Raw genomic sequence first — 16327 nt, 5'->3', positions numbered from 1 at the left:
TGAAGGCTTGAAGTGGGGAGGGGATTCGTGCCTTCGGGTTTGGAGTTAGGGTTGGGGGGGGCGGGGAGTAAAGATGGGACAGACTTGGGAGCAGCAGGTTGAGGCTTTGGGGGGTGGAAAGGGTCAAGACTTTTGGTGGGGGGTTGGGGTTGAGAAGTTGTCAGAATTGCATTTGTAAGTTTACTCACAGTAAAAATGTAACTGGCCACAGGTGTGTGTGTGTGTGTGTGTGTGTGTGTGTGTGTGTGTGTGTGTGTGTGTGTGTGTGTGTGTGTGTGTGTGTGTGTGTGTGTGTGTGTGTGTGTGTGTGTGTGTGTGTCACTGTTGGGAGGTGATCTAATTGTGCTCCTTGAAGACCCATTAAGACCACAAATACCCTAAAGACCACGAAGACTCTAAGACCCATAAAACTCTTTTGACCCCGAAAACCCATAAAGTTGCTTCAAAACCTTTTCGAGCCTTTAGAACCCTAAGACCCTCTGTACTGCAAAGAATATTTATACCCCTAACAGCCTTTAACATGCCTAAGACTCTTTATGACCAGTAACACCTTTAAAGACCCCTGACACCCTTTTAAGACCCATAACACCCTTTAAGACCATGAGGACCCTGAAGACCACTAACACCCTTTAAGACCCTGAAGACCTCCAAGACCCTTTGGACCCCTAATAGCCTTTGGACCACGAATAGCCTTTAAGACCCCTAAGATCTTTGAAACCCTTTATAACCCAAACACCCTTTTAAGACCCCTAAGACACTGAAGACCCCCAAGACCTTTCAGACAAATATCTCACTCTCACAATCTCTCAAAGGACCATCTGGCAAACAATCCTTTCCTAACAATCCTTTGAGGGAAGTTCAGTCACTCAAACTCCTGGGTCTCACAATCAGCCGCAATCTTTCTTGGGCAAGCCATATTTCAAATTTGGCCTCCAAAGCCAGCCGCCACCTGGACATCCTCCATCATACAAAGTCCTTCATTGACACACCTAAGCTCCCATCCACCGACAAGGCCTTCATCCGCAGCTTGATGGAGCATTGCTCTCCTGTCTGGGCTGGCTCCCCTCCCTCATACCTTGCTCAGCTTCACGCTGTGGAAACCAAGGCCTTCAAAATCATTGGAATCTCCCGCATTGAAGTTGAGAGTATGGTCCGATCACTTCACCATTGCAGACAGGTCGGTGGCTTCTCTGTGTTCTACTGCCTTCTTTCTGGTCTTGCAACCTCTGCTCTTTCCAAGATTTGTCCCTGCCCCCCAGGTTTCTGCAGGGCATAAATGGTTCATCATTAACCCCCTTCTGGTGAAAATACCTAAATCCAGGATCACTGCTCACCTCCACTCATTCGTTTCTTTTTTTCCCTCCAACTCTCGTGTTCTCTTCTAGATCTTCAAGAAAGCTGTTAATCACCATCTCAGATCACCCCCCCTATCCAAAACCATGACTATTTATACCCCAATTAGCCCCTCCCACCCCCCAACACCCAAGCTCACCTCCTTCCAAATATCTAGCTTCTCCTTCCTGAAAAGTTTCCCTCTTTATCCATCTTGTCCACCCCATGTGTCTTTTCCTGCCACCTCCCCTGCCCCCAATTCCTCCCCAATTCCATTGTTTGTTGGAGCCTCCCTCTATGTTGTCCTTCCACAGCACTTTTTTAGCTGTAGTGATAGCATGAGGATGATGTGATTGAAAACAAAAACATAACAACTCAGTTGTTTGAAACTTTTTTTTTTCCAAAACACAGGAAAATTTTAAACTAGAACGGCACTCGGTCGAGCGCATACCTCCACCAGGCTGAACAATTTCTGTTTGGTATCCCACGAATAGTCTGGATCTGGAACCGGACCTGAACCAAAATCGAATCGGCTTGTTCTTATCACCTACCCAACTCATCCACCTAGATTTGTCATAACTCATCACAACGTTTTCAGATATCATGCTGTATATCGTTTTTGGCCCCGTCTCTCATTTGTGAAGAATCACTTAAAAAATGACTTTAAAATTATCATACCTGGATCCAGGTCATCACCAAAATCGAATCAATTCATCCTGATACACACACCCTACCTGTCCACCAAGTTGCATCTGAATCCATCCACAACGTTTTGAGATTTCGTGCTATACATCGTTTTTGGCTCGATCTCTTAATGGTGAAGAATCAGTTTTAAAATTCCACAATTCGGATCTGCATCCGGATCTTCACCAAAATTGAATCGATTCGTCCTTTTCACACACCCAACCTGTCCACCATGTGTCATCCAAATCCGTCCACAACGGTTTTGTGATATCCTGCTCACAGACAGACAGACAAGCCGGTAGGCGGACATGGGTAGTCGATCAAGTCGAATTTAGTCGTTTTTCAGCCGTTACTAGCCAACAAAAGCGTCCATAGCAACGGTTCTTTCTCACACATAACTAGGACATACCATGAACCTACCATACCAGTTTCATGTATATCTGACTCATAGTCTCTGAGATATAACGAACTTCGTTTTTTTATTGTTTTCGACCAGGGTTCATTCAAAGTCTATCTTCTCCGACCGTTTTCATAGGATCCGGCTGGAAATTTTTGACAATATGGCTGAATGTACTGCCCACAGTCGCTCGTGGCCCGATTTTTGATTTTCGATAAAATAATATTTTTATGATTTTTCAAAAATTTCAAAAAATTTCAAAGTCCCGTTGCTAGGCAACGGTGGTGTCCATAGCAACGGTTCTCATTTGCACACAACTAGGTCATGGTATGAACCTACCAACCAAGTTTCATCGAAATCGCCATTGTATTACCGGAGCACTGGACCGAACAGACGGACAGACAGACAAACATATCGACGGAAATACTGATAAGGGTAGAACAAATTTCCCCAAAAATTTTTTGAATTTTTTTTTTCCCGACTCGATCGACTACCCAACATATCGACGGAAATACTGATAATAAGGGTAGACTAGATCGACTACCCAACAAATAGAGACAGACAGGAGTGAAAACATAACCTCCTCCCACCATCGTCGGTGGATGTAATAATTGTGAACAAACTGGGAATATAGTGGCAATCAACCAGTGCTGGCAGGAATGGCTGGATATGGCCCGGTGTGAGGCAACACCGAAACGAGGTGTGTGTGTGTGTGTGTGTGTGTGTGTGTGTGTGTGTGTGTGTGTGTGTGTGTGTGTGTGTGTGTGTGTGTGTGTGTGTGTGTGTACACGTACATACATACGCTTCATCAACAAGTGGTCATTAGGTTTCGTGTGCCATGTAAATGGGTGATCACGGTATACTCTGAGAAGTACATGTTGTGCTTAATATTGGGCAAGGATATGTGCAAATGAATAAAAGGCCACAAGAAGATTAGGTGACAATGGGGGGGGGGGAGGGGGTGGTGGGAGAGGCAGGGGCAAGATGGGGGAATATTTTGCACAGCTATAGCTACTTAAAATTTGTTTGTTAGACATCAAGGTCACCCTTGTCACAAAGTGCAATCACATTTATAGCCAGAGAGGGCAATTTGCTTAACAAATAACTGCCTCTCCATACTTTAAATTAAACAAATCAGGAAAGCTGTCTCTCGGTTGGAGTATATTGAAGAGATACCATAAATGATTGCACAAATGTTGCAAAAAAAGAAAAGATAAAAAAAAAACATTCGTTTAAAAATAAACAAAAAAACATTCAGTTCGTTTTTCTTTCCAGTGCACTGCCATCAATCGATGTTTTCGACTTACTAGTACAAGAACAATGTTGAAGCTTTGTACAGGGATGAGAGCACTATGGTTGGGGTTGGTGGATGAAAGGGATATATTGAGGGGAGAGTCTTGGGTTAGGGTTCCTACCTTTCACCATACTAACTGTGGTCTCATTCCCCAGCAATATTTTGGTGACGTGCAATTAAATTTTTATTGTTGAACATAAAAAAGTTAAATAAACAAATAAAGGACCTAACTGCAAGTTTATAATTGGTTGTTTTGATTCTCTGTTTTTCGACCTCTTTATTATGACGTTTCGATGTCGATACACAGTTTTCCGCAGTTCCATGCTTTGACCGTCCTATAAAAGAGGTTATATGCCTTTCCGTCATCTAGAAATTCCCATATATGTATGCCTCCCCACAAAACACCATCCATATGTTTACAACAATTTCCAGTTCCACCAGTTTTAAGGACTTTATCTATTTCCTTTATGATGACCTCCTGACTTTGCTTAAAAAGAAGAACACCTTGCCAATCACATAATGGCAGTCGGCAAACAATAGTGTAAAACAAGAAGCATACTTATCGGTTGAGTTATTTCCTTTCATCTTATAAACGATCACCGAACAAAGTTGAAACTGTATGGTGTATGGTTTATGGTTGTGGCAAATCGAGCCTTGACATGACTGTTTAGCATTATTTCAGTCCAGTTGACAGTTGGTTATGCCCCCAAGATAGAATGCTTACCCCCAAAAGTTTACACCAGATTTCATTAAAAAATCTCAGACATTACAGTCATTCGAAAAACGTGGAAATTCACGGAAAGACGGAAAGTTCAGATCACGCACATTGATTGGGAAACGACAAAACAGTTGCATCTCAGCCTTTATGATCTCATCTTTACAGCTATATTTGTGGGCCAAAATAACTTCAAGTAATATACCTTGCCATTCCCTACATATACAACTCATCCATGAGTTGAATATGCTTCTTCTTATTGGAAGGAGAGTGTAGGCAGAATAGCCGAGAGGGACACACACTCGCCTTTGAGATACCTATCCCGAGTTTGAATCCTGACCCACCTATATACTGTCATCCCGGTGTTTCACTGGCAGGATGATTCATCAATGTGTGTGCCGTCCCTTGAATGGACATTAAACAGGAATCCCTTCTGCTAGCATTTGTTGGTGGACGTTAAAGATCCCATGGTGTCTTTAGTGAAGAGTCGGTGAGTTATTGCTGGGACCCTGGCCAAATTCCTGCCCTGACTGACTGTGGGGGGAGGCAATGGCAAACCACCCAGTACAATGCTTGCCAAGAAACTATTTCAGCAGCATCAATGCTCTGTAAAGGGTATGGTCCATCTCGTCTCATCTCGAAGCAGAAAACGGAAATGCCAAATTCTTCATGGCAATGATATCACCACCAACGAATTTAGCAACAGAATTTCCTTCTACCTGTTTAACTTGATTTCAAAACCAACACAAACAAAATAAATAAAACAATATAAAAAGTTATTAAAAAAAAACATTAGCACAAGGCAAACGAATATTAACAAGTATTATGTTGATGCAATACATCTGTCAAATATTCTCCGATCAAGCTCGGCATTGCAACTTAAATGTTCTTTTTTCTTCTTTTCTTCTTGGTTTTGGGGATTTCTTTCCCCTTTGGCCAGCATTGCTTTTCCATTGGGAACATTTCACTGCCTACTAAAAGTTGTCCTAATGGCATTAGGATTCCACCACAATGTGCAGACTGACATCACACACAGAGCAGATGAGGCAAGGGGCAATTTCCCCTCTCTGAAAATCATTATTGAGTCAACAGGGTTTTTACTGACGATCTAATAGCAAAATGGTAACTACCAAAGAGCAAGTGAGTTTATGATGCTTGTAATTGAAATGGTAAACAGTGTTGCCGCCCGTTCGATTTGAAATCAACCTCTGTGATTGTAGTTCAAGGTCCCCACCACTGGGATAATGTAGGCTTTTTGGCTCAGTTGCATATTGTCAAAAACAAATTTAAAAAATGCTTTTCCACATCTCTACACAGTTGTCTCGTACTCGGCGAGTTCACATGGTGCATTGTCTTCTCGATAGCGAATGGTGATGACACCTGGGTTAACTTGTTCAAGGGTACGGATACAACGACGTAGCCTGCGGTCAACCAAGTGGGCATCCCATGCAGGGTATTTTTTGCGAGGCATGTCAATACGAATTACCTGACCCCTACTACGTGCCAGGTTCCTTCGTAATGTTGAAAGTGGGATTCCATGTTGGTCTGGTGGCCAGTGCATTGAAATAGGTCGAGAAACGGCAGTTGATGCTGCTATGGTTGGACGAACTTGAAAAATTGGGCCAATGCTGGCAGAGCTGTCCAGTGTCACAGTGAGTGTCTGCTCTGTTTCGGCACTAGAAAATCCTTGTGACACTCTTGAAATCGCTCGCGACTTGCTTTCAGAGGTATTATCTCCCAAGCTCCAGGTCCTTTCAGGTGTTGCCATTGGCTGACTCGCCATAACGTAGAGTGGGCTGTCACTAACAGTTGTACCATTAACTGGAGGCACAGCTATGCCAGCACTGCTTTGGGTCTCAGAAGTTTCAGTTGCCAAAGTGACCACCTCTGTGGCTAAAGGCTGGTGCCAACAGCAGAGGCAGCTGCAGACAGGAAAATGTTGTACACCTGTGCAGCTGTCACCACAGCAACATTGTCGATTAGAGTGGAGACAAGTATAATAGGTCAACATAAAACCAATGCCAGCAGCAAATGAAGCAAAAACAAGGCAGATCACAGCAAAAGCTTCTTCATGTGAAAGGTGTGGGCCACGGTAGAGAAACCACAAAGCTGCTAGGCAGCCATTTTCAGTAAGCAGTAAACACTGGAACGTTGTGAAGCAGCAGCGCTTCCCCGAGCCACTTCCACTGCCACCTCCAGCTTCAAACCAAGTGAAGATACAGACGAGACCAACAACCATGTCACAAAGTATCTCTTCCCATTTGGAGGTGCAAAAGTCAGTGCCAATGTGAATAACCCAAAAGGTTACAAGACACCAGTGAGTTACAAGGAAAAGGCCAAAGTAAAGTGGGAAAAGTGAAGCAAAAAGAGCAAAGGCAAGAGCACGTGATGCTGCTGTAAAAAGGTGCCAGAACATCATCGTCAACGCTGCCTGGCAAGCAACTGGCTGCTTGTCATCCCTCAGGTCATGCAGGGCCTTCTGATAGGCAGTTACAGCCCAAGCCATGGACAGCAGAGATCCAGTCACACAAAGTCCTATGGGAAGATGGAAGAAGGTCAGGATTTCAAGAAAAGCAAAAACTAGTGAATAAAAATCCAGAGATCACGTTGTGAAGCAACGTCGTTCATTGACGACTATGTGCGAATCCATCCATCATGGAGAATCCATTCGTGCCAGAACCGAGGCGGATGACAACATTAGGTTACGATATGATCTTCCAGTCATTCACACGGAGAATTGTAACAAACGTCAATATTATAAAATGCGATGAAATTGTTGAAAACGGTTGATGTTTTCCTATTTGTATTGGAGAACTCCACAAAAACAATGGTTGTCCTTGGGAAGATCCATGTCCAAAACTGAAGGCACCAACTTGAAATCCAGGTGAATTATTTTCGGTAAAGTAGAAACCCAGGTGCAGAAGAAAAAACAATTCAGTTAAGTAGAAAAGTTTTCAGTTCCAGATGATCACTCAGCTTGCCTGCTGGGCAACTACACTAGTTGTTGGTGCCTTGTTTTGAATGGAGAACTCCAGTCTAAAGTACAAAAAATTAAAGTAAGCAGATGGAACTTGTGTTGTGGCGTTAGTTTTAATGTTGTTTAACATTTACTAATCCTTAGCTTTGCAGGAAATTTTCTATTTGTCAGACCTCACATTGTCGCTTTTAAACTTTTTTTTTTATGCCTCTGCTGCCGAAGTCGCCGGAGAAATTGTGTTTTGGGGTTGTCCGTCTACGTGTGTCCATGCTAATTTTCTCTGTTTTCTCTGCAACTGCTTATCTGATTGACACTAAATTTTCACCATAATTGTGACTACTCATGTAGAATGTTATAATGATAATTATAACGTCATAGGTAACGTGTGGCAGCTATGTTGGAAAAAAAAAATCTATATTTTGGACCTCTGTATCTCCGAAACCGCTCCCTGAAAAAAATTGAAACTTGGAACATGTGAAGTACTCCACATGGGGAAAAAAGTGATTGTCTTGATAATGTCATAGATGGCTTTGTTATGATGTCATAATTGCATACGTCGAACGCTTTATCTGATCAGAATGAAAAATTTTGAGGGTCATCTCAGGCTGAATTGTATGAGGGGAAAAAAAATCAATGATGTCATCGGTCATTTGGTTCAACAGCAATCATTTTTAAACATAAAAGCCTTCAATAATAATGCGGGTGGTGGCATATCTGTTAACGTTGCGATGTAGAAGAATGCTATTCTAGTTTCTTCTGAAAATCAGCATTTGATCATGGAAACATACAGATGGTGGACAAAAAAAAATTGGAAACACCAGGGTACACAGGCCATATAACATTTATGCAAAGTATTGGGCTGCCACATGTATGTGACTGGCATGTGACATATGCAAATCTTCCCAGAAGTCCTCTCGTCATGTATATATTAATGGGCCTGCGACTCGAGTCTGGTATTAAGAGTCGGCGTGGCAGCAAGAGGAGACCTCAGTGACTATGAACGGGGTGTAATTGTTGGTGTGTGTTTGCAGGTGGTTCAGTGACAAAGTCTGTGGAAATTGCTAACGTGTCATGAGGAACAGTCTTGATGTCAGCTGGGAAAAGGAAAGATGTCATCATCAATGGGAAACAGCCTCGAGTGCCTGGTTCCAACAGTAAAATGTTCAAGTTGCTCCATAATTGTATGAGGCATGTTTTCCTGGCATGGCCTGGGTCTACTCATTCCATTAAAAAACAGAGTTGATGCAGTTCTGAGTGATCTTCTGCATCCCATGATGCAGCATTTCTTTCCTGCTACGAGGGGCATCTTTCAGGAATTTAAAGGAATCTTTCAGGAATTGCTGGGAGGGGTGCCTTTCAGGATAACAATGCTCCAGTCCACAGGGCACATGTCACTGAAGAGGAGCACGAGGACGAAGTTACCCATCTTCCATGGCCCTCCCAATTGCCGGACCTCAATCCCATTGAGCATTTGTGGGACGATCTAGAAAGGTTCCGAAGACAACGGTTTCTACCTCCATCAAACTGACCCGAATTGGAGGACCTCCTTGTGGAAGAATGGTACTACATTCCTGCAGAACAGTCACAGACCCTTGTTGACACCATGCCACATAGTATACATGCTGTCCTCGATGCATGCGGTGGCCCAACACCTTACTCAGTGACATTCTGTTGGTGTTTTTATTTTTGTGTCGACAACCTGTAATCCTGTATATTCCTCACTTTTTGCAATGAATGTCTCAATCAAATTGAAATCTGCCTCCTTTTGGTTCACAGAGATTTGAAATTTCTCATTTTCATTCAAGATCAACCCCCCCCCCCAAAAAAATGGGCAATTTGCATTTGCTGATTGCACACCACAACTCTTTTATTTCTCCCTTCTCCAGTCTACGGACTAACCTCCAAAAGGCTGATTTGTCTCACTCTTTCCTCTCGGACATCAAGGAAGCCCCCCTCTGACCTGCTGTCACCCTGTAGATTTTTCAACATCTTAATTACCTCCCCTACCAAAGGTGGACAGAGATTATATTTTCACCCGTTTGTCTATTTGTCTGCTTGTTTGTCTGTGAGCAGGACATCTTAAAAAGTGGTGGACGGATTGGGACAAAATTTGGTGGAATGGATGGGTGTGTGAAAAGGACAAATTTATGAGATTACTAAATTACCCATGAACCGGTTGAGTTCCCATTGTAAACAGTGAACTGTACCGCTGAAGTTGTTTGCATTGATCAAATACTTCCGAAGAGTACTTGACTGAATCGGGAATTGATTTTTCAATACTTTTTTTTGTTGCTCGATTTGAATGAAACTTGATATTGCGCGTCAATGTGAAAAAAAAATGGAGAAAAGCAAGTTGAAGATATTATTGTGCGTAATCTTCGAAACACAATTTTATTTATTAAGGAACATGGAAGTATTAGATCAAAATGGCGATGTTTATTTTATGCTTAAAAATAAATCGTTTTCTCTATACTAAATGTTTGAGATTTTTTAATAAATCATTTCAAAAAAAAAAGATAGCTCCAGCGAACTATACCGCTGAGGTTGTTTGCATTGATCAAATACTCCCGAAGAGTACTTGACTGAATCAGGAATTGATTTTTTAATAAATTTATCGCTGCCCGATTTGAACAAAACTTGATACTGCACACCACAGGAGAATAGTGAGTAAGGTGGCCCTAAAATTTTTTTCACTGTCATGTACTGTTTTGGCTGTATTTTGGGAACATACATACATACATACATACATACATACATACATACATACATACATACATACATACATACATCCATACATGCATACATACGTACACTACTGGTCAAAAGTTTTGGAACACCCCCATTTTTCCAGTTTTTACTGAAATTTAAGCACTTTAATATTTCAATGTACTCTGAAATTAAAGCATAGAACAAATAAACAATTGCAGACAAAAACGAAATCATGGAATCGTTTTGTTGAACAAAATGTAATCTAAATTTTTGACTCATCAAAGTAGCCACCTTTTGCAGATGTAACAGCCGAACATACTCGTGGCATTCTTTTTACAATGGAAATCAAATATTGTTTGGAAAGTTCTTTCCAACACTGTTGCAGAAGTTCCCACAAATGTGTTGCACTTGTCGTTTGCTTTGCTTCCACTCTCCTGTCCAGTTCATCCCAAACTAGCTCGATGGGGTTTAAGTCTGGACACTGTGCTGGCCATTCCATGATTTGAAGCCTACAGTCTTGTTCTTTTCTTCTAAGGTAGTTCTGACATAGCGTGGAGGTATGTTTTGGGTCGTTATCTTATTGGAGGATGAACCCCTGACCAACTAGGCATAGACCAGAGGGTATTGCATGGCACTGCAAAATGCTGTGGTAGCCCTTTTGGTTCAGGGTGCCAGTCAGTCTGTGCAAGTCGCCGACTCTGGATCCAGCAAAAGAGCCCCAGATCATCACGCTTCTTCCTCCATGTTTGACTATTAGTGTCACACACTGAGGAACCATCCTGGGGAAACCATCCAATGGGAATTAAAATATTTTTTTCATGATTCTTCACCATTGAGAGACGGGGCCAAAAAGGATATAGAGCACGATATGTCAAAAAGTTGTGGACAAGTTATGACAAAACTTGGTGGATGAGTTGGGGATGTGACAAGAACAAGCCAATTCGATTTTGGTTCAGATCCGAATCTAGATCCAGCCTATCAGTTGGATACAAAGCGTAAACTGTTCAGCCTGGCGGAGATGCAGCGCCGACAGATAGTTTGCACCTCCTTTCAAAATTTTCACCTTTTGTTGCCTTATAGCCTGGAATGAATTTGCATTAAATCAGACTTTTTCCACCTTTACTTACACATCGTAAGCCACAACTTCCAAATGAAAAACAAATTCCACAAATTTCAGAAGTTTTGTATTAAAAATACAAAACTAGAATATCTTAGTTGGATGAGTGTCCACCCCCCTGAGTTAATTCTTCATGGAAGCACCTATAACAGCAATTACAGCTGTGAAGTCAGTTGGGATAGGTCTCTACTAACTTTGCGCACCTTGAATGAGCAATATCTGCCCATTCTTCCATACAAAACTGTTCAAGCTCAGTCTAGTTGTGTGGGGGAGCTTTGATGGACAGCAATCTTCAAGTCATGCCACAGATTTTTGATTGGCGTTCGATCAGGGCTCTTACTGGACCACTCAAGGACATTTATCTTTTTGTTCCTTAGCCACTCCAGTATAGCTTTCGCTGTGTGCTTCGGGTCATTGTAATGCTGAAAAGTGAACTTCCATCCCAATTTCAGCTTTCTTGCAGAGGGCGGCAGGTTTTCCTCAAGGATTTTTCTGTATTTTGCTCCATCCATTTTCCCTTCTATCCTGACAAGTGCTCCAGTCTCTGCTGATGAGAAACATCCCCATACCATGATGCTGTCACCACCATGCTTCACAGTAGGGATGGTGTTCTTTGGGTGATGTGCTGTGTTGGATTTGTGCCAAACGTACCATTTTGCATTTAACCCAAAAAGTTCCATTTTGGTTTCGTCAGACAACAAAGCTTTTTGCCACATGGCTTTGGAATCTCTGGAGTGTTTTTTCGCATACCTCAAATGGGCCTCAAGGTGGGTTTTTTGAGTAATGGCTTCCTTCTTGCTACCCTGCCGTACAGGTCAGACTTGTGGAGTGCTTGGGATGTTGTTATCGCATGCACACAGTGACCAGTCCTTGCCATAAAGACATGTAGCTCTTTCAAAGTTGCCATCAGCCTCTTGGTGGTCTCTCTCATCAGTCTCCTCCTTGCTTGGTCATCCAGTTTGGAGGGACGGCCTGATCTAGGCAGGGTCTTGGTGGCTTCTTCGCCTTTCCCTTCTTAATGATTGTCTTGGCTGTGCTCCAAGGGATATTCAAGGCCTTTGAAATGTTTTTATACCCATCTCCTGATCTGTGCTTTCCACAACTTTATTGCGGAGGTCTTTTGAAAGTTCTGTGGTGCTCATGGTTGAGTCTTTGCTGTGAATTGCACTACCCAGCAGAGGAAACCTGCAGGAACAGCTGATTTTATTCTGAAATAATTAGAATCACTACAATTTAACACAGGTGGAGGCCAATTAACTTGGTGTGTGATTTTGAAGGTGATTGGTTACACCTGAGCTCATTTACAATTGCTATTATATGGGGGTGGACACTTATCAAACCAATATATGCTCGTTGTGTATTTTTAGTTAATTTTCTTAAATTTGTAGAATTTGTTTTTCCCTTGGAAGTTGTGGGTTACAATGTGTAACTAAAGGTGGAAAAAGTCTGATTTAATGCAATTTATTTCCCGGCTATAAGGCAAGAAAAGGTGAAAATTTGGGAAAAGGGGGTGTAGACTTTATATCGGCACTGTATTGTGCTATAATGAGTGCCATTCCTGTTCAGTCCATCATAATCATTGACCACTGTATAAAGAAAAGTCTGATAAAACCAAGCTGTTCACCTATCCATTGATCCTCCTCTAATTTTGTTGGTGGAATTGGCTCCCCAGATCTAGTTATTTCATTGTCTTCCCTCCCAACTTTGAAGATGGCAGCCGATCGCAACTTGAAGCTTCACCTATTCCAATTCAAACGTAAACTAGAGTTGAGAAAGCAGTGTTCATATTACTCATGCTTAACAAGCATCGGTTTTTTTCATTATAAAACTGTTCCTCACAACAATTATAATCCTTTTATGAACAGTAACAGCTCTAGTATTGCACATTACTCCTAAAGTAATAACTTTAATAACTTTTAAGTAATTGAGCGATTTCATGACTGCCTGGATCATCAGCTGTGCTCTGTTCTTCATCGAAGAGTTGACCTTTTCAGCCCAGAACCTCTCCAAATATTTAGGTCCACAACATCAGCTGTTGGTACACATCGGTAAACCCATGACCTCTGCTGTGTCCAGACAGTCAGTTAATCTGACAATGGACTCTCACTTTCAAACTTTACCAAGGAGATATATTACCTTCCTTGCTCTAGGCTTTCATGTATTATAATACATTCCTTGTCCTTATATCATGCTCCATTATATAACAACACATAATATGCTGTCTTACATTACGGATCAATCCGTACCACTCCAGATGTTGCAGATTACACGGATATGACAAAGCACATCCGTTTTGGTTACCACATTAAATTGAGCTGTTGTTAGCACATCCATGCAAAGTGAAAAGTGGGGTTAAGCAATTGGTTCATTTCTATCTGTCTGTCCTTCCATCCATCCAACATCTGTTTATGATCAATGAACAACTTCTCTGCCTCTGCCTGTCTGTCGGACAGTCCAACAAAATTGAAATTTACTGTTTTTAAGGACGTCATAAAGGACAAAATTGCAGGCAACAAGAATTAATGTAACATATTCGATAGGGTGGTGTCATAGCCACCAATGAACTGTATAAAAGACAGGAAAGATTATGAGTGATGCAAATTTATCACCACCAAGTGCCATCGTGGTAGGCCCACTCATTGCAGATATATTTTAGAGAGATCTTGAATGTTGAATGTTAATTTTGGTGTTGAAAGTCAAGGTTGATGTGAACACTTTCTCACATAAACACAATGCAACGCAGGCTGCGGTGTATCATTCACTGGGCCGAGAAACATGGTGGCGTGTGCATAGAGAAAGGGCTGTGCGGTGGCGACACAATGGTGCATGCAACATCAATAGCCATAATCCTTCCAGTCTTATACGGTACTAGCAGGGGTACCCGGCATTGCAGGGCTACGTTGGGTCCCTCTTCCCACCCACCCCTTGAGGGATGAATTCATCGATATGGCTCAAATAATGATGCTCTCGATGTTTATCATCACCATGTCATGAATCTGTGGTTGTTCGTTTACGAAGTTTCTTGTAGAGCGCTTGCTAAGTGGCTTAAGCACTCAAGCAAGCATTCCATTCGAAACAGTTGATAAGGAATGGCTGGCTTGGCAAGCGCAAGCCACTTTCCATTGAGGTTGCCACTGACAAACCAGACATAATCTGCTTGACAGAAACTTTCCTCCTTCAAGACATTGCTGACTCCTGAGTTTCTTTCCCGAGTTACTCCATGATCTGGTATGACAGACCTGAGCCACGACCTGGTGGAGGAGTTGCTCTCTTCATCAAAGACTCTATTCCTCACTCTCCATGCACTGTCCTCTCTCCCCCACACCCCCAGGAATACCTCTGGTTACGGCTTCCCCTCCACTCCCATCTCATGTTTATATGTGTGCTATATCGTCCACAAAACAGTGATGACTCCGTTTACATCTCGCTCTCCAAAAACATGGATAAACTTCTATCCTCTCATCCCAACTCTCTCTTCCTCATATATGGTGACTTCAACTGTCATCATGCCAGTTGGCTGGGTGTGGGTACCTCTCTCACCTGTCATGGCACTTCAGCAAAAGCTTTCTGTGACTCATTGGGACTGACTCAATCGGTCAATTTCCCGACCCGGATCTCAACCAATGGTACTCCATCTCTTCAGGATCTGATTTTGACCAATTTCCCTGAAAATATCTGCTGTTCTTCCTCTACTCCAGTCAGTTAATCTGACCACATACTTATCAACATAGACATCTCCCTGGCTCTTATTAGAGAGTTACCTCTCAGCGCTGTCGAGTCTGGCATTTCACTCAGGCCAACTGGCTGGAACTTCAAGCAGCCGTCAAACTTCCAGACTGGTCTCCCATCTCTTCTTCCTCCGACATCAACTCGTCCTGGGAATTCTTTCATGGACTCTATCTCCTCTCTCTCTCTCTCTCTCTCTCTCTCTCTCTCTCTCTCTCTCTCTCTCTCTCTCTCTCTCTCTCTCTCTCTCTCTCGTGTTCTTCTCTTTCTTTCTCTCTCTCTCTCTCTCTCTCTCTCTCTCTCTCTCTCTCTCTCTCTCTCTCTCTCGCACACGCACACGCACACGCACACGCACACGCACACACTTATCCCATCTTCAGTTGTCCTACCCGTCCTCCCGCCCATGGTGCACTGAAGCTTGTGGTGAGGCATTTATGCTGAAACAACTTGCCTTCGCCTCATGGAAGGCTAATCCAACTGAAGGCAATCTCACTTCCTTCCACAAAGCTTATAACAAGTTTGTGTCTGCCCTCAGGAGAGCCAGAAAAGAACATCTTTCGAATCTCAAATCTGTACTCTCAAACCTGTCTCCCTCCTCCGAATCCTGGTGGCATCATGTTAAGTCTGTTTCCGGTGTGTGTTCCCCCCTCCATCCCCTCCCTCACGTCAAATGACCACAGAGCTGACATGGCATGTGAAAAGGCTGAATGCCTAAACTCCATATTTGCTTCTAAATCTTTTGTCCCAAACCTATCGCTTTCTGTATCCACTTTACCCTGTCGCACCCAGCTGTTCCTGGACTCTGTATCCTTTTCTCCTGACAAGGTGGAGAGTTTGCTGTCAAACCTCGACTCAGATTCTGCAAACGGTCCAGACGGCATCAGCCCACTGTCCTAAAAACCTGCTCTGATGCTCTTCCTCACCCTCTCTCTGTTCTATTCGCCCTTTTGTTTGCTCTATGTCATCTGCCATCTGCAGGAAATCAGCAAACATTACCACTGTGCATCAAAAAGGTACAAAAACAGATTCCTGCATTTACAGACCAAGCAGCCTTCCCCCAATCATCAGCAAGGTTATGGAATCCATAATCACTTCAGACATTAAATCCATCCTCTTCTCCAATGGCTTGATTTCTGATCATCAATTTGGATTCAAATCACTCTACCCTGGATATGCTACTTATGCTTTCCAAACAATGGATGGAGATCCTCAAAGCCAGACATGAAATCAAAGCCATCTCCAGGGACATATTGCGTGCCTTCAATATGACCTGGCATCCTTTTGACATGGTCTGGCACCCTGCCCTGCTCACCAAACTCTTTTCCTATGGTATCCAAGGCCATCTCCACTCATGGCGCGCAGACTTCCTCTTGTGT

At 42.8% G+C, this 16327-nt stretch overlaps 1 protein-coding gene across 1 annotated transcript in view; it reads right to left on the bottom strand.

The window, feature by feature from the left end:
- Nucleotides 1–3210: 3210 nt before the first annotated feature.
- Nucleotides 3211–16327, bottom strand: part of LOC147034046 (XK-related protein 6-like) — a 104542-nt gene continuing 91425 nt past the window's right edge. The window contains exon 4 of the mRNA XM_085875638.1: nt 3211–6957. Within this exon, the coding sequence (XP_085731764.1) occupies nt 5732–6957 (1226 nt within the window). The 3' untranslated portion in view covers nt 3211–5731. The remainder of the gene's footprint in view (nt 6958–16327) is intronic.

The sequence above is a fragment of the Eptatretus burgeri genome, chromosome 1 (genome assembly GCF_056783735.1).
Source record: "Eptatretus burgeri isolate ZD-2024b chromosome 1, Ebu_testis_v1, whole genome shotgun sequence".
NCBI lineage: Eukaryota > Metazoa > Chordata > Myxini > Myxiniformes > Myxinidae > Eptatretus > Eptatretus burgeri.
The sequence above is the reverse complement of the archived record's forward strand: the minus strand, read 5'-3'. Positions and strand labels throughout refer to the sequence as shown.